The sequence below is a fragment of the Canis lupus genome, chromosome 1, assembly GCF_048164855.1.
Source record: "Canis lupus baileyi chromosome 1, mCanLup2.hap1, whole genome shotgun sequence".
In the NCBI taxonomy this organism is placed as follows: domain Eukaryota; kingdom Metazoa; phylum Chordata; class Mammalia; order Carnivora; family Canidae; genus Canis; species Canis lupus.
The window spans coordinates 110,128,354-110,152,371 of NC_132838.1; the positions used below are offsets into that span (position 1 = coordinate 110,128,354).

The following is a 24,018-nucleotide window of genomic DNA, read 5'->3' on the forward strand; positions in this document are numbered from 1 at the left end:
ACCTGGACCTGGCACACAGTAAGTGCTCAATAAACGTACGTTACAGGTGAGGAGGGGAGAAAGGTGTGAATGAGCTCTGGGTCCTTCTTGGAGCCTGGGAGAGCCTGGTCCATCTCCCAGCTGCGGGAAAGGGCGTGGTCAACTCAGAGGGCGTGGTCCAGGCTTCAAGGACAGACCAATGGGGGCGCCGAAGGGCGCGGCCCTGACCGGCATGGGCGTGGCTTTGATCGGGTGGGAGGGGCCAGGCCGCTGTGGGAGCCTCCGGGAAGAAGATGCTCGGGCCAGCAGCCACCGCCAGCCCTGCCGCCGCTGCCGCCCGCACTCGCCGCCCCCCGGGTCCCCACTAGCGGCTGCCTCCGCCTCCCACCTCCGGTCCCGCTCCTCCGGCCCCCCGCCCCGAGCAGGGTCTGGGGGGCTCGGCCCTCCACCGGGGGAGCAAAGAAGGGGGTCCCGACCCCCCCAGTGGCGCGGCCAGTCCCTGGCCTCGGTGATCTTGAGAGAGACCCCACCCCTCAGTTCTCTCCGGGCCCTATCGGGGACCCCCTTTGCCCTCCCGTCCTGCTCACATCCGTTCTCCAGGCTCTGTCAGCCCCCCAGAACCAGCTCCCTCCCTCCTTCCCTCGCCGGGGTTCCCCCTCCCCCATCCCGCCGCCGCCGCCCCCTCCCCCTCCCACATCCCCTTCCCTCCCCCTCCCCCACCCCCGTCCCCCGCCCCCCCCCGACCATGAGGATGATGGCCGCCGGCGCGGTGCACGGCCTCTTCACGGCCTCCGCGGCCCCGCAGCCGCCGCCGCCCCCGCCGCCGCCGCCGCCGCAACCCCAGCCTCCCCAGCAGCCGTCGCCGCCGCCACAGCAGCCGCCGCCGCCGCCGCCGCAGCCGCCGCAGCAGCAGCAGCCGCCGCCCCAGGCCCCCCCCATGGAGCCCGAGGCCCCGGATTCCCGCAAGAGGCCCCTCGAAACGCCCCCCGAGGTGGTCTGCACCAAGCGCAGCAACACGGGAGGTGAGAAAGGGTTGCGGCTCGGTGTAGGGGAGCGGGCAGGGGGCCTCGCCTTTCTCCATCCTCCTCCCCCCGCCGTGGCAGGTGCAAGGGCTCTGGGGCGGGGAAGGGCGCCCCTCCCTAGACCGGGGAGCTGAGAGGGGCGTTGGGGAGGGGGCCGGACCCCCTCCCCCTCTCGCCGCTGCCCGGGGCTGGGAGCTTTGTCTGCGATGAGAGGGGGTGGGGGGGAGGGGGTGGTTAAGTGTCCTTGGGGGGCGCAAAAGGATGGGGGGCGTGGGTCCCTCTGGGCGGGCGTCTCTGTGTCCTTGAGGGGTGTGTGATGTGACCCTTTCGGGGCAGGGGTGTTCCCGAGCTGGCGTGTCCTGGCGGGGGGGAGGGGAAGGAGTAGAGGAGGCCTGTGGACCCGGAGCTTCCCAGCCTCCCTCCCTGGGGATGTCCTGAGCAAGGGTTGTCCCAGAGGGTGGCACGAGTGGGCCATGGGCGAGAATTGTGCGTGGGGACAAGCTGGGTGGGTGTGTTGGGTGAGATGGAGGAATGGGTGGGTGTGTAAAGCCAGGTGGAAGAATGTGTGGCTGGGACAGGTGTGTGTGTGTGTTTGTGTGTATTTGCGCGCGTGGGCCCTGTAAGGCCTGGATGTGTGACATTAGGGATCACGGATATGACAGGAAAGAAGGTGTGTGTGTGTGTGTGTGTGTGCGTGTGCGTGTGTGTGTGTGTGTGTGTGTAAGAGACAGGGTGAGATGAGAGGCTGGGCTCTGTGTTTGAGACCCTCAAAGGGGTATGTGTGGCAAGGGAAAGTGTGTGCATGTCACCCTAGAGGGGGCTGTGGTGGTGTGACACATGAGTGAGAGGGTGTGTGTGACATGCAAGGGGGTGTGTGGGGGAAGCTGAATGGGCCGGCTCTGGGTGTGAGCCATGAGAGGCTGTGTGGATCAAGGAAGGCAGTTCAGTGTGTGTGACACAGGCGTGTTTGGGGTGGGGTGGAACCAGAAGAAGCTGGTGAGGGTATGTGACAAGGAAAGGGTGTGGGTGTGACTCCAAAGAGGCTGTGGCTGGGTGTGACACATGGAGGTGTGCAACAGTGACATCAGAGGGGGTGTGTACGACAAGGGAAGGTGAGTGTATGACGGGGAGAGGTTAGGGCTCCGTGGGTGAACTGCACGAGGGTGTGTAACAAGGAGAAGGAAGGATGGTGCCCGTGTGACAGGGAAGAGAGAATGTGTGTATATGACACCCAAGGGGTATGAAAAGGGAAGGGGTGTGTGTGCATGTGTGTATATATATCTATAACAAGGGGAGGGTGTGTGAGTGAAATGGTTGAGTATGTAACACTAGAGATGTGGGAGTGATTCTGTGTGTGTGAGAGAGACAAGGGACTGATTCTGTGTGTGTGTGCATGTGTGTGAGGTCTGAGTGTTTGACAACACAGAAGGTGTGCGCGTAGGAGACAGGAGGGCCCCTCACTGTGTGTGTGACCCGAGGAGGTATGTGTACCCAAGAATAAAAGACGAGCTGGGAACTCTAGTGGGTGTCTCTTGGGCCAGGGACTCAGGAAGGAGGTAGGGATTCTCGGAGACTCAAAACCCAGCCTATTAACTCCCTGGATGGAGGGAGACCCCATAGCAGACAAGCCCCTCCCTGCGGTCACCTTGGCCAAAATCTGCTTCCTCTGGCCTTTTCCTCCGGATGGGAGAAGGATGGCCTGGGCCAGAGTGCACGCTCCGGTCTCCACCAGGCCCTGTAGTGGGTGGGGTGGGGACCTCTCACCTCCTCCCCTCGATGGAACACAAGCCAAGTCTCTTTCCTCCACGCCAGCAGCCCCCCACACTCCTGTCCAGGTGGGACCGGAATCGGGGACCCCCTGGCTGCCTGAGAGGGGGTGTCCAGCAGAAATTGAAGGAAAAGGAAGTTGGGGGAGGGGTGGGAGGGAGTTTCCTGTCCTTCTTCCTGCCCCCCCCAACCCCCAACCCCCAGCACACACATGAATATGTCCCAGCCACTTCCTTCCTTCTTCCTGCCCCACTGCCATTCCCAGTCCTGGAGAGAGTCGGGGACCCAGGCGGCCTTTGAGCCTGACCTGACAGCCCAGCCCTGCCCCTGCTTGGGGGGAGGGAGGTGTCTCATCCTTCTTTTTAAGGGGCTGAGGTGCCCCAAATCTGACTGCTCTGAGCAGCACAACCTAACAATAGCGATGCTGCCAAGGACGGTCAGGCCCGAGTCCTCGGCACCTACTCCAAGTGAGGCTCTGAGATATGGGTTATTTCCTAATACGGTCCTCTGGGGGAGATGATTTGAGCTGCTTTTTCACAAGAGGAAACCAGGCTCAGGGAAATAAAGCCACTTGCCCAAAGTCACACAGCTCATAAGTTGGTGGAACGGGGATCTGTTCAACCCTGGTTCCAGAGCTCGTGTGCTTATCCACTGTGCTTCCTGCCTCCCTCGGCAGCGGGGAAAGTAAGATGAGCCCCCAGGGACCCTCTCCTGAAAGCTCTTCCACCTCTCCTCTGGGTGACCTGTGGAGAAACTGAGGCCTGCAGAGGCAAAGGGATGGTCCTCCATTTACAGAAACGCTCAAGAGGCAGCGTTGGGCAAGGATCCAGGACTCTCATCTCAAAATTGAGGGCTCTTTGCAATAACACTGTAGTGACTGGGGGATGCTGGGTCAACCTCACCCCCTTCCTGAGCCTCAAGAGTCACCATCTGTCAGGTGGGGAAATCTCAATAACCACAACGATAGTAGTAATAACCACTACCGATATCATTGCTCACTGCTTTATAAGCAGTATTTCATGTAATTCTCCCAACACTCTATGATGTAATAATCAACAATAATAAATTATAATGCTGGCTAATATCTCTGGCCTGTGGCGCGCCAGGAAGTATTATGGAAAATGCTTGGCACAGACCAATCATTGAATCTGTACAATTCTTTTATGTTACCCTTCTTAACAGATGACAGACTGACGCACAGAGAGGTTAAGTAACTTGCCCCAGGTGGGTCAGCAAATAAGAGGCAGAGCTGGAATTTGAACCCCGGGAGGCTGGCTCGTGATGTGGGTAGACGCTGTGGTGAACCCCATTTTGGGGTGAGAAAGCTGAGGCTCTGGGGGTGGAGGGAGTCTTCTAGGGTGTCACAGCAGGTCGTGGCAGACAGGGCAGATTGAGCTCTTGCCTGCAGCACCAGCCTGCCACTCCTGGCCATTCTTGAGGGGCTGATAGAGGAGATAGGGGTCATTCCAACTGATGTCCAGGCACTGTGGCCAACAGACACCATTGGGAGGGAGACAAGGCACCAAAGCACAGGAGGATTTGGGTAAAAGAGGTTGAATGGAAACTCAGGTTAGGAACTTATCAGAGAGACAACTAGTCTGGCTGTAGGACAGTAACAAAGGATGTCCCCCCACCTCCCTTGAATACAAGTGAAACTCTTAAGGTGCCACTAGTATGGCATACTCTTGACTGTATTCCCACCTCTGTCACCCCCATGTGTACAGAAACCACAACTTCCCTCCCCACGCACACACCAGTCATACCCTAACTAGCTACCAGCTGCCAATCCTCGCTCCCACCATCCTCGCTGCTTAACATAAAGACAGTGTCGCAGGGGTTAAGAGTCTGAGAGTGAGATCTTCTAGGGTTTATCTCCTCCCTGCCGTGCTCATGGTGTGGGACCCTGGGGCACCTTATTTCACTGCTCCAAGCCTCAGTCTCCTCATCTGCAAAATGGGAGCCGTGAGATCTGCTACTTACAACGCCAGACTGCTGTGTAGGGTTAAATGAGACTTTATATGTGAGGCTGTCACACTGTCACACATGTGCGTATCAGTACACAAGAGTTGTCATTACATTGTTATCCATCCCATGGAGAATGCCACCAGGGGCCTGTCACACCATCCAGCAGCTCTTCCCCCCGAGGAAATCCTACCCAGCCACCTTTCTCTCACTCAGAGACAGTGTCACAGCTCAAAGACGGTGTCACACCTTCGACATGCCGTCCCCTGGAAGCACGTTGTACTGCATTTCTCACACCAGACCGCTTTGCACACCTGCTGTCCCCACCCTCTTGAGCGGTACTGCTCCCACCACACTCCACCAGGTCTTGTCTTCCACCGACAACATCCCCATACACTCCCGCGACAATGTCAACATCACACCCCAGCTGCCTCACACCTCTGTGGAACGCACCGACACTTCTGGTCCCAACCTGCAAATCAGAGCGGGTCCCACGAACATGACACCCCAACTTTGGTTCCCCTAGACCTCCTGACACCGAAGTCACCTCTACAACACATACCACACCCCTTCTGCTCTACCTTTGTCATGAATGACCTCCCCCCACCTTTATTTTTTTAATGTTTTTTTATTTATTCATTCATGAGAGACACACAGAGAGGCAAAGACATAGGCAGAGGGAGAAGCAGGCTCCCTGCGGGGAACTTGATGGGGGACTCCATCCCAGGACCCCGGGATCATGAGCTGAGTCAAAGGCAGATGCACAACCACTGAGCTACCCAGATGCCACCCCCACTTAAAGCCGCCTTTTAGTGTCAACTCTGATCAAAAGTGCCACTCTTACCACGGCACCCCAAATCTCTTGGGTAAGTCCACATTATTTCAGGGGACAGGGGTATTGGATGCTTTTTGGAAACTCCAGAAGCATTGCTGAAGAAGGTAGGCACAAAAGGGAGGATAAGACTAGAAGAAGGAGTGTTTGACATTGTAGCAGGATGAAAACCATCTGGAAAGCAGAAGTGGGCATCTCTAGTTCTCTGTCATGGTCGTGGGTAAAGGGAGCTTCCTAAACCCAGAGGGAAAAGCTAGGCGGGGGGTGGAGGTAGGTGGGTGCAGAGTTCTGGCATTTAGATTCTACTTCAGTAGAAGGAAGAACTTTTTCACAGGCAGAGCCTTGGTTGCTCAAACTGGCTGGGAGTGTGTGAGGTCTGGGGGGGCTCTGGGTTCAGCTCAGGGTATGTGTCTCCCCTTGCTGCCACGCAGGCTGGGAAAAGAGAGGCCTGGCTTTTTCCTGGGGGAGGTGGGACTCACACAGGGATGGGTGAGTGAGGGTTAAAAGCAGGCAGAGGGGAGTGCTTCCCAAATGGGAAAGACGTGAAGAGGATTCTAAAGAGGGTCAGAGCAGTTTGTTGGCCACAGTTGGGGGGGACTTGTGCCCTGAGTTCTGAGCTTGTGCAGGTGGGAGGTCCCACCTAGTCATTCTCTGTGGAAGGCTGGCCTCAGGTAGAGGCTCCTGATTTACACTAGTCTGATACAGGGATCTTCGAGCACCCATAGGTGGCTTAAGCAGTCCCTGGACAAACTTTTTTTTTTAAACCATGGTATGTTTATATCATATGTCCTGGAGGGGAAAACATAACGAGCCTTCAAACTCTGATTATTAGCAGTGGTTTTTAAGTGTCCTCTCTAAATAGATTCGTTTAAATTCTATTTTATTTTATTTTTTGGATGCATTTAAATTTTAAAAGCGAGTGGACTTGAAGGAATGGACTGTCTCGCTCCCTGCTGTCATCAGCACCTAAAACAAAGCCTGGCAGAGAGTGGGTGCTCAGGAAGGGTTTGCTGGAGGATGGGAGGGAAGGGGGAGAGAAGGAAGGAAACTGTACCGAGGGCATACATCAAGGGTAAAGGCAAGAGGTGGCATGAGAAGGAAGGGAGTCGGAGAGATGCTGGGCGTCCAGAGAAGGGGGAGCAGGGTCTCGCTTCCATCAGTGAGAGCTCATTCCTCTTCCAAGAAGCAGAGAAAGGCCTGGGACATCCCTAGGGGGCATGTGATGAAGGAAGTGGGGGTCTCCCTTTCTTCTCTCATCGCCCAACAAAAACCTCAGACCTTAGAGGCTCGTCTCCCCACTTGTAGAGCACATACCCTGGGCCAGACGCTGTGACAAGAACTTTGCTTGTGTTCCTGACATCAGTGATAATCACGCTGATGGTGGAGGTAATGACATCTAGTGTTCCTCAAGTGCCTCCATGTGCCTGAGACCATCCTGAGTACTTTACGGTTTATCATTTAATTAATTACGGAGCACGTCTCCGTTTTACAGATGAGAATACTGAGACCCAACGAGGTGAGGTGGTTTGCCCAAGACCAGGCGGCCCATCCTGGCAAAATTCACACTCAGTCTATGGGTGTTTCTGCTGTTTCATATGGGGATTCCTGGGGAAGGCTAAGACGGAGAGCACAGGAAATGGGGTAGAGGGGCATACCCAGTTTTCTTCAGAGTAGGTGAATACCTTCTACATTCAAGGAGGAAGTTGGGGAAGAGACCTTGGCTGGAGAGAAGATAGGGAATGAAGTCAAAGAAGGAAAAAGAGGATGGAGTCCTTGTGAGAACACCCTCCTCCTCTTTCTGAGCCTTTCAGGGATAGAGGACTGGTCCTCCATCTCTGTGACAGGTTTAGGGGTGGGAGCAGGCAAGAGGCTGCCTCTGTGAGCCCAGGGAAGAAAGTGAATTCAGGGGGCTCAGAATGATTGATGGGAAGGCACTCTGGGGGGCTAATTACCTAATAGGTTTAATGGTCTGATGAGGCAAGTTTAAGAGGATTGCCTTGAGCTCAGGGCATCGCCTTCATTCTGGACCCCCCTCCCCATGCCAGCGAAGCCCCGTCCAGCCCCTCGCCCCCATACCCCCACCTTAACACACCAGGGAGTCCAGAACCTTCAATCGTAAGGGATCAGGAAGAGATGGGCAGGGCTCCTGCCCCCCCCCCCGCCCTGCCCCCACTTTCACCAGAACAGTTTCTCTTTTATCTGCTCTATGTGGTGGAGTTTCATGTGAGACATTGAAAATAGGTTTCCTTTGCTTAAAAGAAAAAAAAAATTTAAAACCACTGGGGGATGGTTTAAGACCTTAAGCTTTGGTAGCAGAATGGCCTGGCTCCTCCCTTCTTTTCCCCAGTGTTTTTATTGCATGCCCACTATGTGCTGGGACATGGCATGAGTCCCTGGGACACAAAAATGAGCTCCAGGGGACGTTTGTGATACGTTGCTCTGAAGGCATGAAATGAACGGGAGGGGATCCATCTCCTCCTCAGAGTTCAAGGAAAGCTTCCAAGAAGAAGCAACATTCGAGTGGGGACCTGAAGGACAAGAGGAATTCACTGGGGGAGGACAGTTCTAAGTAAAAAGAATGTGCAAAGGCCCTGAGGTGGATGGGAGGAGGGAACACTTAACAAAGAGGAAGTATGCCTGATGCTTATAGAAGAAGATGAGGACCTGAAGCTGGAAAGAACTGCAGGGCCAAATCATAGAGGCTCTTATACGGAGAAGATTCCACAATTTCTACCCTCTGAGCAGTTAGGGACAACAGTTGGGTTAGAAGGTTAGGCATGTGCCTTGAGTACATTGACAAAGCATTTTACACATGACCAAGAAAATTAGTCCCTAACAGAGAATGGCCACAGTCCCAAAAGTGACCACTGGCACCACCTCACCACCCCCGGGTCTTGGGGACTGTCCTTGACTACATTGGTCTTCAGCCACCAACATCGGAAGGTGCTAAGCAAGTGAGGGCCAAGAATGAAGCAGAACTGGATTGGGATCTCATGCCAGGGACTTTCTTGGTGCCCTTGAGCAACTGACCTTGGGCTGGTGCCTTCACGGGCTCTGTGCCTCAGTTTCCTCCCACGTAAAAATGGGCCTTGTTATACCCACCTCATTGGTGGGTAGGGAATGGTTGAGGTCAAGCTTGCAAAGCACTCAGCACAGTACAGGGTCCATACTGAGTGTTGAGAACATCTCTGGATATTCTCCTCCTGATCCCTCCTCCCCCACCCACCCCTCGATGGCTCCACCAGTTAGACTGCCACCACCTCCTACCTTGTGGGCATCAGTGGGATCTTCTGGAAACCTAAGTCAGATCCCATCTCTCCACTGCTCAGGGCCCTCCCATGGTTCCCATTTCACTCAGAGTAAAACCCAAGACCTCACCATGGCCCACAAACCTCAACACTCAACCACTGCCACCACCTCTCTCAGCCCTCATCCCCTTCCACTCTCCACCTGTCATCTTCAGCCCTAGCTACACTGGCTACCTCACTTTTTCTCGGACAACTCTGGCCCAGTCCCACCCCAGGGCCTTTGCACTTGCTCTTCCACAGAGCCTCATGGTTCCATTCCCCCCTCCACAGCCTGGACAACAATCAGTCATGAGGGTCCAGAGCCAGGAATCTAAAGCCAGGTTACAAAGTACTTCTTTCATAGCATCAGTGTGAAAAGTAAAAGAACTGATATTTGTATAGTACTTGAAACAGAGTCTAGTGTATACTAGGTTCTGTAGAAGTGTTTGTTAAACAAAGAATACCACATTCTTGGGGAGGGCTTTCCTGGCCACCGGATCTGACACTGCCGCCTCTACAAGCCCCCGTCCCTTCTCCTGTCCCTTTTTGTTTTTGTGGAGCTTAACCACCATCCAACATAAAACATACTGTCTGTCTCCCCCCTCTAGAAGAATGTAGCTGTGTGAGCTCTTGGCTGAATCACTGAAACTATCTTGGCCTTATTTGCCTCATTTGCCTGCAAAATCAGGGAGTTTGTCTGTTTTCCTCATGGCTGTTTCACTAAAACAGTGCCAAGCGTGTGGCAGCAGGTGCTCAGCAACTATTCGTGGAATGAATTAATGAATGAATGAATGAACGAGTGAATGAATGAAGATCATTAGTTGTATTATCTTCCCTACTGCTATTCTCATGGTCATTGCTCCTATATGTTCCTGTGACGCCACTGGTTTCCTAGGCCCACACCAGGCTGAAGGTGGAGACCCGCCCCCTGACTGCCCTCCCCCCTCCCCCTGTGCCCCTGCAGAGGAAGGCGAATACTTCCTGAAGGTGCTGATCCCCAGCTACGCGGCAGGCTCCATCATTGGCAAGGGCGGGCAGACCATCGTGCAGCTGCAGAAGGAGACAGGAGCCACCATCAAGCTCTCTAAGTCCAAAGACTTCTATCCGGGTGAGCCCTGGCCCAGGACTCTGCCCTTGGCCTCCTGTCCCTCCCACCTGGGCCGTGGATAAGGGGGAAGGGCTGCCCTTTGGGCAGTCGTGGTGATGGGGGGGCCTCCCCTCCTCCTAAGGGGACAGAGCTGCCCTCAGCCCCAGAGGCCGGGCTTGAGCAGATGGGGGTGGGGGCAGGGCCAGACAATAGGCCTGCTGCATATTCATGAGCTCATTTGCATGATGTGCTGGCAGATGTGCCCCTTCCCACACACCTGCCCCTTTGGGTCAGTTGGAGTTGCTGGAGGGGGGTGGGCAGGGAGGCAGGTGTCAGGGCTTCCCTTGGGGTTGGGGGGACAGCCAGACTTGGACTGGCTGCACACTCCCCCCACACACACACGCACTTCTTCCCCCCTAGCTCTTTCCCTTTGGATTTCTGTTACCCCATCTTGCCCAGTTTGAGGCTCCCTGGTTTTCTCTATGTTGTTCTTCCTATGTCTCTCTCATTCTGTTTCTGACTTTCCCAGCTCTTGCTCCCTGAGTCTCCATTCCCATCCGCCTCTCTCTGGCTCCTCCTGTTCTTTTTGCTTCTGTCTCTCTGATTCTGTTTGGATATACCCCCCACCTCTCGCTCCCATAGATCTGTCTTGTCCATCTCTACTTTTCCACCTCTCTCCCTCCCTCTCCTCCCCGCCCCCTGCTTCTTGTCTTCCCACGCCTCGCCCCATATTTTCCTTACTCCTCACCTCTCATAATCCCATGCTTTTCTTTCTCTGGTCAGTCAACCAATATTGAGTGACACCCCCTCAACCATCTGCTGGATCACCCCTTATTTCTTCCTGCCTTGACTCACCCATCCCTCCCTTCATGCTTCCTTCCCAGTCTCAGGCCCCACGAGCCTTTTCTTTCCTTTCTCCAAACCCAGCCCCTCTTCTGCCTCCCCTCCAGCTCTCACTTTCTCTCCCCACAACCATAACATCTCCAAGGCCCCTCCATTCCCTCTATTGCCCCTTGCATATCTGTCACCCCTCCACTACTCCCTCCCAAGACCAATGCCTGAGCTTCAACATCTAGAGATGTCCTCCAGGGAGGGCCCCCAGAATTGCATCTTTGGTCCAGAGCTGATTCTAGTTCATCCTTAATCCCCTAGGATTTTTTAGGTCAAATACCAGAGCTAGAGTCCAGGGTCAGAACACATTCATATTCTCTCTCTCTCTCTCTCTCTCCCTCCTCCCTTCACCCGCCCTGCCTCCCATCTCACTAAGCAGCTTTGGCAAGAGGTTTAGAGAACTGTCCAGGGAACCAGGCACCCCACCCTACCCCCCTTTTCTCTTCCACCCTGGCCCAGTTTCACCCACATGCCCCCTTCAGCCACAGATATGGATAAGACCTCTGCTTGGGGGCATTTATCTGAAGATACTTGGTTCCTTATCCCTGGATCACATTCTGTGACATGAGACACATCATCTCCTCCCAACTCAGTGACACACCCCAAAGGCCAGGCAGCTGAGAACCCCAGAGAATGGGACAGTCATTGGCTTTCTTGGGCCAAATACTATTCAAACAAGCAACGTGATCCAGCATCTCTCCCCAACACCAGGACATGCATCCACCTCCACCCCCAACTGCTGACATGGAATTTCCAGATCATATGGCTTGTGCCGGCTCCTGACTCAAAGATGCAGGACACAGCCCCCTGTGTCCTAGTCCTGCCCCCTAGGACTTCCTAGGACCCACAGGAACATAAGAAATGAAGAAATGTTTCAAGAAATGCTTGAAACAAAGAGTGTATTTCCCTCTGCTCCTGGCTAACACCCTTTCATTCATTTATTCAAGCTACATTCTCTGAGCACCTCTTCTATGGACAGAGATGAGGACATAGCAGTGACTGAACTATCCCCCCCTTTTCCTTCCCAGATCTCACAGCCCAGTAGGGAAGACAGACTGAACACCAGCAATAACCTAGTGTGGTCAGGGCTAGGACGGGAAGCCCAGAGGATGGTGGCAGCCCAGATGGGGCACCTGACCCAGCCTAGAAAGGTCAGGGAGGGCTTCCTGGAGGAGGGGCCCAGAACAATAAGTAAGAGTGAACTAGATAAAAGCAGGGAAGCGTACTCTAGGAAGATGAAGTAGCGTGTTCAAAGGCTGGTGGGGTAGTTTGTTCATTGTGACTGAAACATACAGAACAGATGAGAAATGACAATGGCGAAACACACAGACAGATGGACACACACGCACCCACACACACTGCATTTGTGTCTACTACATGAAACAAAAACCTACCTGACCCTTAACCCCAAAGGAGGGGCAAAGCACAAAGGGTTTCCCCTTCTTGGTACAGGAAACTCCAAGCCCCAGACTCTATCCTTCCAGATCATACATGGAGAAACTGAGACCCAGAAAGAAGCAGGTATCTGCCCAAAGTCACACAGACTTCCGTACATCCACCCAGACACCTTAGTGATTCTAAAACGCCTTCTGATTTTGAGCATTTGCCTGAAGCTGTCCCCAGAAGAAAAACACAGGTACACATACTTTTTTTTTCAATGTATTGATTTATAACGATATTGCCGTAAAGTACAAAACCTTAAGTGATTACTTAATAAATCCATGTATATTCTTTTTTACTATCAAAAATACAGTAGCAAAAAATGGAGTTGTCTTATGCCTTCCTCCCAACATACACACAAACACACACACACTCCAGCCACCCCAAATTTAGCCCAGGGTGAGCTCTGTGTTTAAAAGTCCAAACTCTGAAGCCAGACACCTGCGTTCGAAACCCTGAACTTTCACTATTGGCTGAGTGAACTTGGGCAAATCCCAAACCTTCTCTGTGCCTCAGTGTCTTTAGCAGTAAATCAAGAATAGTAATATTGCCTACCTCATACATTAAGTGCACAAATATATACAAAGTGCTTAGAATATTGCCTAACACTTGGTATTTTGTAAGCACCAGCTATCATTATTGGACATTCTTTTGAGGGTTAACTGAGCCCCTGAAAGCCCTTGGGGAGCCCACTTAGGAACTACAAAGGGTGGGAAGTCACAGACTCCCTGAGCTGGAAGGGAGCCTCGCAGAAATGGGAGTGCAGAGCCACTTCAGCCAGGCTCTCCCTAGGGCCTCCCTGCCCCCCCCACCCCGAGTTCCCACCCTGACCCACACCCTTTCCTATTTACACCCAGACGGAGGCAGCCTGCACGCTGACTCACCCTTGGCTCAGACCAGTCCATTGTTCTGGGGTTGGGGGGAATAAGTGAGGAACAGCAGCCCAGAGGAGATGGGGAATGTCAACTTACACCAGTGACCCAAGACAGTGACACCCAGGCACATGGTGAGACTGGCATGCCAGGCTGAGAGATGGCAAGTGAGAGGTTAGACTTGTAGCAACATCATGCTGTACTAGAACACCCACAGGAGACTGGACCTTCACCCCCAAATGTCCCAGACACTCAGGCACATGGAGCCTGGCACACACTCAAGAGCCAGGGAGCTAAGTGGTCCTGTAGGCAGAGTCCCACCCAGAGAGAGACAGACACTCACTCCACACACCAAACATGCCCAGCTCACCCAGGAATGCACACTGTCACACCTGCTGGTCACAATAGAGCCGTCTTTGTACAGCTAAAATGCACACACCCAGACACACACACACAGGCACACACATACATACACACACCAGTCATCCGGTCTTACATGCTGACACTTGAGTCTGCCTGTTGATCTCTCTGTCTTTCTCACATTGACACATACCAGTCATACAGTCTTGTCCATCTGTCTCCTATACACAGGTTCATGCACATATACACATGTACCACACACCAGTCATTCCAAAGAGTCTTTTGAACACCTAAAGGTGTCTGGTTGTCTGGTTGTCTCTTTCCTGCCAACACTCACACTGACATCCAGTCTCAAAGTGATATACATTCATCATACAGCCTCAGTGCTGCTTCATGAGATTCTTTGTTTCTTTCTCTTAAACTCTCCTGTACAAGCAGCTCAGTCTGGCAAATAGTATCCATAACCTTGGACATCACAGTGACACCCAAAGTCTTTCCCATACGCAAGAGTGCGCTGGATTCACTATGTCACACTGTTGATATCTTAAGCTCTCCCACTCTTTCTCTTATACACATACACAAATAAGAATAATTTAGCTAGTCCTGCCCAGGTATACACATGCATGTACGCACATGCATGCGCGCGCGCACACACACACACACACACCACTCACCCAAACAGTCTCACAGATACATTCGTACTGGTCAGAGTGTTGCCCAGAGTCCCTGTCCCACACACATATATCCCAACACCATCCAGAGTTGGCTTCTCTTCTGCCTCCCTACCTCAAGTATACACACACACACACAAACACACACACACAGTAAGGATGCCTAGGTTAGAACCGCAGCCAAAATCTAGACAATCTCCAGCAAAGGCATCCACCCCACCCTCCTTTCCCCATCCCTGAGTCCCTACCCTTCCTACCCACAGTAGAGTTGCCTCTGCTCTCTCCTGTCCACACCCTTGCCCTCCCCTCCCCTCCCCTTCCCCCCTCCATCTGGTGGGTCCAGGCGGGCACTCTGGCCTCTCTTCTGTCTCCCCCATCCCCCAGCCCTTCCCCATCCTCTCCAAAAGCCCAGAGGCCTTCGCTGCAGGCTTTCAGGGGTTGCCACGGCAACGAGGCTTCGTCCCTCGTCCCCCTGGGGGTGGGCTGAGGACCCGGCCAGCCAGACCGATAAGGGGGTTCCAGTTACTGTGGCAACGGTTGCAGGCCTGAGCTCTCGGCTTCTAGGGTTGGGGGGGAGTGAGTGAATGGTTGCCAGAGCAACCGGGAGCCGGCATGGACTGGGAAGAGGCAGCTGAGCCCTGTCTCCCCTGCCCAGAGCTGCTGTGGGCATCGCAAAGCACTTAAGCATCATTCTTCCATCCCCTGGGGTTGTTTTGAGGGAGGGACATGAAGTGCAGATTATAAAACAGGCATTCCACTCACTTTCCCAGCTACCCATCATGGCCTGGAAGCCCATGCCAGTTTCCCTGGGCTTACCATGTGACCTGGGCCAGTCAGGTCCACTTTCTGGTCTGGAACTAGGTTTTCTCTTTTCATTAAATGGGGTCTGTCTCCCAGGAATCTTCCCATTCCTGTTTGATGAGGGTGCCCTCTCTCTCCCTTGCTCAACAGGAACCACAGAACGAGTATGCCTGGTACAGGGCACAGCAGAGGCCTTGAATGCTGTGCACAGCTTTATTGCTGAGAAGGTCCGAGAAATCCCACAAGCAATGACCAAGCCTGAGGTGGTCAACATCCTTCAACCCCAAACCACGATGAACCCTGACAGAGCCAAGCAGGTCAGCTGGGGCAAAGACTGGGTTTCTGTAAAACCGGTGAGGTTCAGGAGAAGACACTTCTCCCATATCACTAGATTACTGTGGGAGTTGAATAAGATAACGCTGATAGGACGTTTGTCAATCAAATACATGGTAGTAGTCAGCCGAATTATTAGGGAGTCACCCTAGGGACCCAAACCTCTTGGAGTGGGCTTGATTCAGAGAGAGAGTGAAAGTCTGGGAGATTTTGTCCCGGACCTGACCTCCCCCACCCCCAGTTCCTCCTTCCTGGGGTTCTCTAGACCCTCTCCTTCCTTCCACCTCATCCCATTGTCTCCCAGAACAACCTGCCTCCCACTTCCTGTTCTCACCGGAAGTGACTTCAGTGACAGCCCATCCAATTCCAGAAGAGTTGAGAAATGGCCTCAGACTCCCTCTCTCCATTAATTATTATAGGGAGTAGCCGCTATTTTGGAGAAATGATGTTTTGCTAGCGAGAGAGGGGGCTGGTCCCTCTCCTACACAGCCCTCTCTAGGAGGGATGGAAGGAGGAGGGGAAGGCAGCGCCTCTTGGTTGCCTCAGTTACAGGGAAGCGGTGGCGTAGGGGCGTGGCAGGGAGCGGACCAATCAGAACCCCGGCCTCTCTGGTTGCCATGACCACGGTGCTCACCGGGCAGGTGGGCTTGCTGCAAAGCCCCTGGCAGCGTGGCCGGAATGGGTAGGAGGTGGAGGGCAGAGGAACTGCGCACACTCCCTGTTTTCTCTCCCCTACCCCACTCCCATGTACTTGCACACACGATAAGAGGGACCAGAGCCCCTGGCAGGAGGACAGGCCACCAGTGAGGCTTCCTTAACGTCTGTCTGGGAGCAAAGACTAGAGAGAGAGAGAGACCCTTGGTAAAAGGAATCTGGAATTCTTGGGGATTCTTACTACCCTGAGATGGGAGAAACCACGGGCCAGAGTTCCTCCAGGTTCCTGGGGAAAGGTGGGCGGAAAGCCCTGGAAGAATGCTGCCAAGCGGATCCATCATTCCCAAAAAGACTTCGGGCTTGGAGCTTGGAGCACGGCTGCTGTCCTTGGTGCTGAAGCGGCTGTGCCAGGTCTCTCCCGAATCCCTTCCCACCAGCAGGCCACAGTTTACACACTTCACAGGGTGGCCAGGATATTGCCTCTTCCCTCCGCCTTGGTCGCGGCTACAAAGGGCTCAGAGTTCATGAAGAGTTTGCACATGTTGCAGGGAAAATGGGGTCAGCACCATCTGCGCCTCATACTTCCACCCCACCCCCTAATCCACAGGAACTCTGAGATAGTGGAATTGAAACATTTTAGAACCAGGATTTTATCTCTCCTTATTTATTACCTAGGGGGCTCTAAAGAATGAAAGAGATAATGGCTGAAGGCTCAGGCTCTGGAGTCAGATGTTGAGTTGAATTTTATTCTGATAACTTCTTACCTGTGCGACCTTGGACAAGTGACTTGATTTCTCCATGCCTCATTATTCTCATCTACAGAATGAGATTCATTATGGTACCTAGCGAAGGGCAGTGATCAACGTTCACTGATGTTTGAAAAGCACTTAGCATGTATGCCTAGTACATAGAAAGTTCTCAAAAAAAATGTTAGCGGCTGATATTATTCTGGGATTTTTAAGTCAGGGGACAGGTGTCTTCTTCTACATTGGACTTGCTGTGTTACTCTGGGTTCCTTTCTCTCCTGTAAGCCTCAGTTTCCTTTCTTTACAGTGTGGAAGCTGGGCCAAATCAGGGATTATAAGTTGAAATGCCTCCGAGATTCAGCAAGGGAACATAAAGAATTGAGGACTCTGGCCTCATCAGAGAGATATAATGCCATCCCTAAAGGGGGCAGCTGCTACTCAACTCGACTCAATTCTTGCCCTTTGGGAATGTGGACAAAGTGTTGCCACATCTTACAAATTTTTCAGAAGAAGCCAGAAATATTTGAAATCAGCTGATTTTTTTTAAAGGTTGGCTCAGTCTTAAAAACACTATGTGGCTGTGGGCTGCCTATGGGCTGACTGTGGGCTGCCTGTGGCCTGAGGACCACCAGTTTGCCACTTCTGGGCTAAACCAGTGGTTCTCAGCCCTGAATGGTATCTGAATCATCTAGGTAGCTTAGAATGCAGATTCCTGAATCCCAGCCCAGAGCCACTGAATCAGAATTTCTGGGGTGAAATCTTGGGAATCTGAACACAGATTCTGGACTGCGATCAGATCCTGGCTTTATTACTTAATATCTGTATGACCTTGAGCAAGTTACTCAACCTCTCTTGCCTTTGTTTTCCAAGCCATAAAATGTGATAATAATAGCGCCTGGCTATTCTTGTAGGGTTCTTGTAGAGATTAAGTAAGTGACTATTTGAAAGCATTTACAAAAGTGTCTGGCAAATGGAAGCACTGTTAGCTGTATAATTATTATTATACTAGCACTATTTGAATGTCTCTTCAGACTTCCTTATCATGGGGACAGATGTTCTCTGAGGCCTTTCTGGCCCTAAAACTCATACAGTTCTATGGCTCTGTGATTTCAAGATTCTCAATGTACATTATTCTAACACTGTACTGTTCTGATATCCTGGCACTCCAGGATTCAATGAAACTCCACCTGCGATCTCTCTAAGATACTGTGGTTCTACCACCTGGGCCTGTCACGAAGACAGTTAACCATTTTCTGAGGGCTTCCCCTGTGCCAGGCACATTGAGTATTCCCAATAGCTGTATGGAGTAGCTGTGGTTACATCGTGTTGGAGGAGAGGAAACGAGGCACAGAAAGGTGAAGGCATTTGCTCTTACCATTCCTTGGTGAATGGTTACTTCATCCTTTTTCCCTCTGAAATGCTGTATCATACTAAATACCTCTGGACTCTTAGGTCTGGTTTTGTGCATTCTGTTCTATCCTCTTGACTTGTCAGACTTTTCTCTGGTGATTTTTTTGAAAATATAAATCGAGATATAATTAATGTACTTTACAGTTCACCATTTTAAAGTATGCCATTTAGGGTGTTTAGTATATTCACAAAGTTGTGCGTTGATCACCTACTGTAATTCCAAAACGTTTTCACCACTCCAAAAAGAAGCCGCATACCCTTTGGCAGTCACTGTCAATTCTCCCAGCTTCCCCTCCCTGTCCCTTCCAACCACTAACCTACTTTTGGTGTTTATGGATTTGCCTATTCTGGATGTTTTATATAAATCAAATGACATGATACATGGCCTTTTGTGTCTGGCTTCTTTCCCTTAGCATATTGTTTTCAAGATTAATTATTGTAACAGATGTCAAAACGTCATTCCTTTTTATGGCCAAATAATATTCCACTGTATGGATATATCACATTTTGTCTCTCAGCTGATAGTCATTTGGATTGTTTCTACTTTTTAGCTATTATGAAGAATGCTGCTATAAACATGTGTGTGTATGGTTTTGAGTTCTTTGGAGTATATACCTATGGATGGAATTGGGTCAGATAATACGTCTAACTTCTTGAAGAACTATCAGACTATTTTGCAAAGCGACCATACCACAGATGTGAGATTTAAATCCAGGTGTTCCCACAAGGGTAACAATGACAACAACCATTTCTTAAGTATCTACTATCTACTATGAGCACATATTACCTGCACACTCACATGGCACCCTATGCTTAGCACATAGTAGGTACTCAGCAAATGTTGCTTGTTTGAATAAATGGATGATGATATGCCCATAAGGGCTAAGCAGAAATATAACTAAGGGTCAGTAGCCCTTGAATCAAGCTCATCATTTCGTGAATGATCTCAGTTAGGCTTCATAATAATTCTGTGGAGGACAAATAAATGTCCCCATTTTATAGATGATAAAAGACAGACGCTCAAAAAGGTTAGGTCCCTTGTCCAGCATTAGTGGTGGAGCCAGGATTTCAAACCTGAACAAGTGCTTCCAGAGTCCAAGGCGGTTTTTCGGGGATATATGTGCACAAACTGCACATGTGTGCACAAAATATGTGCAAACCATTGGTCTGGCTACTACACAGTAGTTCATAGACCTTTTGAAAAGGTAGCCAATATTTAAAAACTAGGGTGCTTCCCATTTTACAAGTCAGAAAGTCCAATTAATCTACAAAACTCAGATTAGGCTGTTTGTGTACCCAAATGCACAGCACCCTACCTCCCTGCCTACACATACATATACACACCACCACCAACAAAACCAGGTGAGAAACACCTGGTCATCTCCATCCAGTCTCATTCCTGCTTGGTCCTGTAGGCATATCCCACTCTTCCTTCTTTCATCCATCCATTCATTCACATACTCTTTGCTGAATGCATACCAGGCATTCCCCTAGGCACCAAGAACCTAGTTGTAAACAATACAGACAAAAATCTCTGTCCTGTGGATCTTACATTCTTTCCTGGGGAGACCGAAAACAAGCAAGTGAATAAGTAAATGTCAGAGAGTGAAAAGTGCTATGAAGAAAAATAAAGCAGGAAAAGACAGAAAAAGAGTCCTGGGACATTTTTTTCTCCTAACTTTTTATTTTGAAAATGTTTAAGAATAATACAATGAACTCCTTATACACCACACTTAGATTCACCAATCATTAACATTTGCTGTATCTTTACACTCATGCGCTGGTTGGCTTTATTCGTTTGTTTGTTTGTTGGGTTGTCTGTTTCTTTGTTTTTGCTGATCCATTTGAAAATAAGTATAAATCTCATGACTTTTCACCCTAAGTTCTGCAGCATGCATCTCCCAAGACTAAGGACGTGTCCTATGTTGTTATGCTACTGTTATCACACCTACAAAAATTAACACCAGTTCCATGCTATTAGTTAATAAAAAGTTCATATTCACATTGTCCCAAAGTATCTCTTATATCTAGAAAGTATTTCTTTATCCAAGATTCAGTCAATATTCATGCATTGCATTGGGTTGTTATACCTCATTAGTCTCTTTTAATCTAGAATAGTCTACTATGTATATTTTTTAAGATTTTATTTTCTCTTTTTAAGATTTTATTTCTTTATTCATGAGAGAGACACTGAGAGAGAGGCAGAGACATAGGCAGAGGGAGAGGCAGGCTCCCCACCAGGAGCCTGATATGGGATTCGATCCCAGGACTCCGGGATCACTAGCTGAGCCAAAGGCAGGTGCTCGACCACTGAGCCACCCAGGCACCCCAAGATTTTATTTTCTTAAAGTAATCTCTACACCCAATATGGGGCTTGTACTTACAACCCTGAGATCAAATCACACACCCTGCTGATTGAGCCAGCCAGGCACCCCATCTACTATATATATAAATTTTTAAAAAGATTTTATTTATTTATTCCTTAGAGACACACACACACACACACAGAAGCAGAGACACAGGCAGAGGGAGAAGCAGGCTCCATGCAGGGAGCCTGATGCGAGACTGGATCCTGGGACTCCAGGATCACGCCCTGGGCCGAAGGCAGGCACTAAACGGCTGAGCCACCCAGGGATCCCAACTATATATTTTGAAGGTAGAGGCAACAGAATTTCTGATTGGATGTTTAGTGGAAGGGAAAGAGAGGACTCCTAAGTCTTGAGCCTGAGAAGTGAAAAGATGCATATTCCACATACTGAAATGAGGAAGACCGTGGTAGAAACACATTTGAGCAGATGAGTTCCACTTTGGATTTTAAGTTTGAAGTGTCCATTCTACATCATTTTAGAGATGTGAGGTTAGAGCTTGGATGCAAGTGTGGAGGTGTCTGCGCTGGGGATATAAAATAAGCAAATACACAAGCTTTGATCATTGAGGTGGTAAGGCCTCTGAGGAGGTGCATTTGTGCAAAGACCTGAATGATGAGAGAGGTGAGCCTCCTTTTCTGGGACGGAGGATTCTAAACAAGGGAATAGCAGGTGCAAAGGCCCTGAGTCTGGATCAAGCTTGCAACTTGGAGGAACAGCAGGGAGTCTACTATGCCTGCCACAGAGTCAGCAAGAAGGAGGGGGAGAGGAAAGAACTGAAGTCAGATCAAGAAAAAACAGAGCAAGCAGATCAGTGGTTCTCAGCCTTGTCAAACTTGATGTCCTCTTTCCCCTACAAATCTTTTCCCTGTCTGCTCAACTCTGAAATTATACACACACATGCATACTTATTTCAGTTCATAGAAAATGCATTTAATGTAGATATCTAACCTATCTAAATCTATAAGATTTTTAACAGTTTTATTGAGATATTAATTCACATACATACAATTCACCCATTGAAAGCATGCAGTTCAAAGTTTCTATAATATTCAGAATTGTGCATCCATCCCCACAATCAATTTTAGAACGTTTCATTTCCTCAGAAAGAAATCTTGATCCCCTTAGCTATCACTCCTCAATCCCCACAGCTCAGCACCACCCCCAGCCCTAAGCCACCACTAATCTAATTTCTGTCTCTATAGATTTCCCTGTTCTGAACATCCATATAAATGGAATCATACAATATGTGGTCTTTTGTGTCTGGCTTCATTCACACAGCGTGTTTTCTAGGTTCATCTATGTTGTAGCCTGGATCAGTACTTTGTTCATTTAAATTGATTGCCAAGGAATATTCCGCTTGTACGCATGTACATTTTCTTTATCCCATAAGACTTTTTTACATAAAGGAGAAATGAAAGAAAGGTGATTTGTTATAAGACAAGATGAATTTTAATATGTAAATGTTCAGCCAATTGTACAGTAGAAGTAGTGAAATAGTCAGCTGCTATTTCATTACACCTAGCATAGCCTGAGTAGGAGAGACAGTGACAAACACAGTGATCCAGGGTGTCATATCAGAGACGTAAATAAGACACGTGGCATTACTACTGTTGTCATGGTTTTTTAAATAATGAACATTAAAATGGATAAAATCTTAAAAATAATAATTTATACTATTAAAAAATATTTATTTATTCATGAGAGACACAAAGAGAGAGAGAGGCAGAGACACAGGCAGAGGAGAACCAGGCTCCCTGCGGGGAACCCAATGCGGGACTCAATCACAGGACCTGGGGATCATGCCCTGAGCGAAGGCAGACACTCAACCACTGAGCCACCCAGGTGCCCCTTCCTGGGCTCTGAGATTTATAAATAGACTTTTCACCAACATAAATGTTCAGGGAGTCATTTAAAAGTCAAACGGTACCTGGATGGTTTGTTGCTTCATGGTTGTGAAGAACTGACTCCCACCTTGTGAGGTGCAAACATCTAAGGCCCTGCCCAACATCTAAGGCCCTGCCCACCGCATGCCCATATCTGCCACTAGTCATCATCTTGACAACCCAAACTGCTCCCTCAGATTTCCCAAACACCCCTGGGGCCTGGCTCAGAGGCAAAAAGGAGAGGCAGTGGTGAGAGCCTCAGGGGGTGGAACCCACAGGTCTGAGAGGACATAGAAGGAGGAATTTATGTGTATAAGTGCTCTTAGATATGTGAAAGAAGACTTTTGGTTTTGAAATCTAACCACCCCCCATCCCCCGCACCCAGAATTAAGATTGATGGGATTTGCAGCAGCAAAGGATGGGCCTTTCTGTCCCGCGCAAGAAGGGGACCACTGTATTTAAGTGCCCAATTGTCTCCCTGCTGCCCTAGATATAAGGTTTCTTTATCTTCATTTTACAGATAGGACAACTGTATTTAGATTGCTAGGGCAGCCATAACAAAGTAACGCAGACGGGGTGGCTTAAGTAACAGAAATTCATTTTCTCACAGTTCCTGAGGCTAGAAGTCTGAGATCTGGGACAGTGTTGGTTTCTTCCGAGACTTCTCTCCTGGGCTTGGAGATGGTCGTCCTCTCTGTTCTCACACCGTCTTTCCTCTGTGTGTGCCTATGTCCTAATCTTTTCTTCTTATGAGAACACCAGTCATATTGGATCGGGGCCCACCCCAATAACCTCACTTAACTTTAATTGCCTCTCTAAAGACCCTCTCTCCAAATACAGACATATCCAGAGGTACTGAGGGGTTAGGACTTCAGCCTCTGGGAACACCTAGTTGGCTCAGCGGTTGAGCATCTGCCTTTGGCTCAGAGCATGATCCCAGAGTCCTGGGATTAAGAGTTCACATGGGGCTCCCCACAGTGGGGGAGGGGCCTGCTTCTCCCTCTGCCTGTGTCTCTGCCTCTCTCTCTCTCTCTCATGAATAAATAAATAAAATCTTAAAAAAAAAAAAAAAGGACTTCGACATCGGAATGGGGAGGGCAACAATTTGGCCCATAACAAAAAGAGGTTAAAGTGAGGTGACCTTGCCATAGGGTAGGTAACAGGATGGAACAGGAATCCAGGAGTCTGGATTTCAGCCCCTCCACAACCTGGGTAGTCTTGGGGCGAGTCCCTTCATCTCATGGGCCTCAGGTGGCTTAACTGTAAAGTTAGACTTAATGACTGCTTCTCTGGGGCTGGGAGTCAGAGTGTTTAAAGATCTAGAAGGTGGGGGGATCCCTGGGTGGCTCAGCGGTTTAGCGCCTGCCTTTGACCCATGGCGTGATCCTGGGGTCGCGGGATCGAGTCCTGCGTTGGGCTCCTGGCATGGAGCCTGCTTCTCCCTCTGCCTGTGTCTCTGCCTCTCTGTTTCTCTCTCCAGGTCTATCATGAATAAATAAATAAAATCTTTAAAAAAATAAAAACACAAAGGTCTAGAAAGCGTAAGCACCAGTGCAAGCTGGGAGCACCCACTGTCCTGGAGGGCAGGGGAGGTCCCAGGAGTCCCAGAGGCATGGGACAGGGTGACTGAGAGGACTTGGAGTACTAGCTCT

The 24,018-nt window shown here is 50.3% G+C and overlaps 1 protein-coding gene across 1 annotated transcript in view; it reads left to right on the top strand.

The window, feature by feature from the left end:
* Positions 1-745: 745 nt before the first annotated feature.
* Positions 746-24,018, top strand: part of NOVA2 (NOVA alternative splicing regulator 2) — a 28,180-nt gene continuing 4,907 nt past the window's right edge. The window contains exons 1-3 of the mRNA XM_072774167.1: positions 746-1,001; positions 9,814-9,957; positions 15,122-15,288. Coding sequence (XP_072630268.1) covers positions 917-1,001; positions 9,814-9,957; positions 15,122-15,288 — 396 coding nt within the window. The 5' untranslated portion in view covers positions 746-916. The remainder of the gene's footprint in view (positions 1,002-9,813; positions 9,958-15,121; positions 15,289-24,018) is intronic.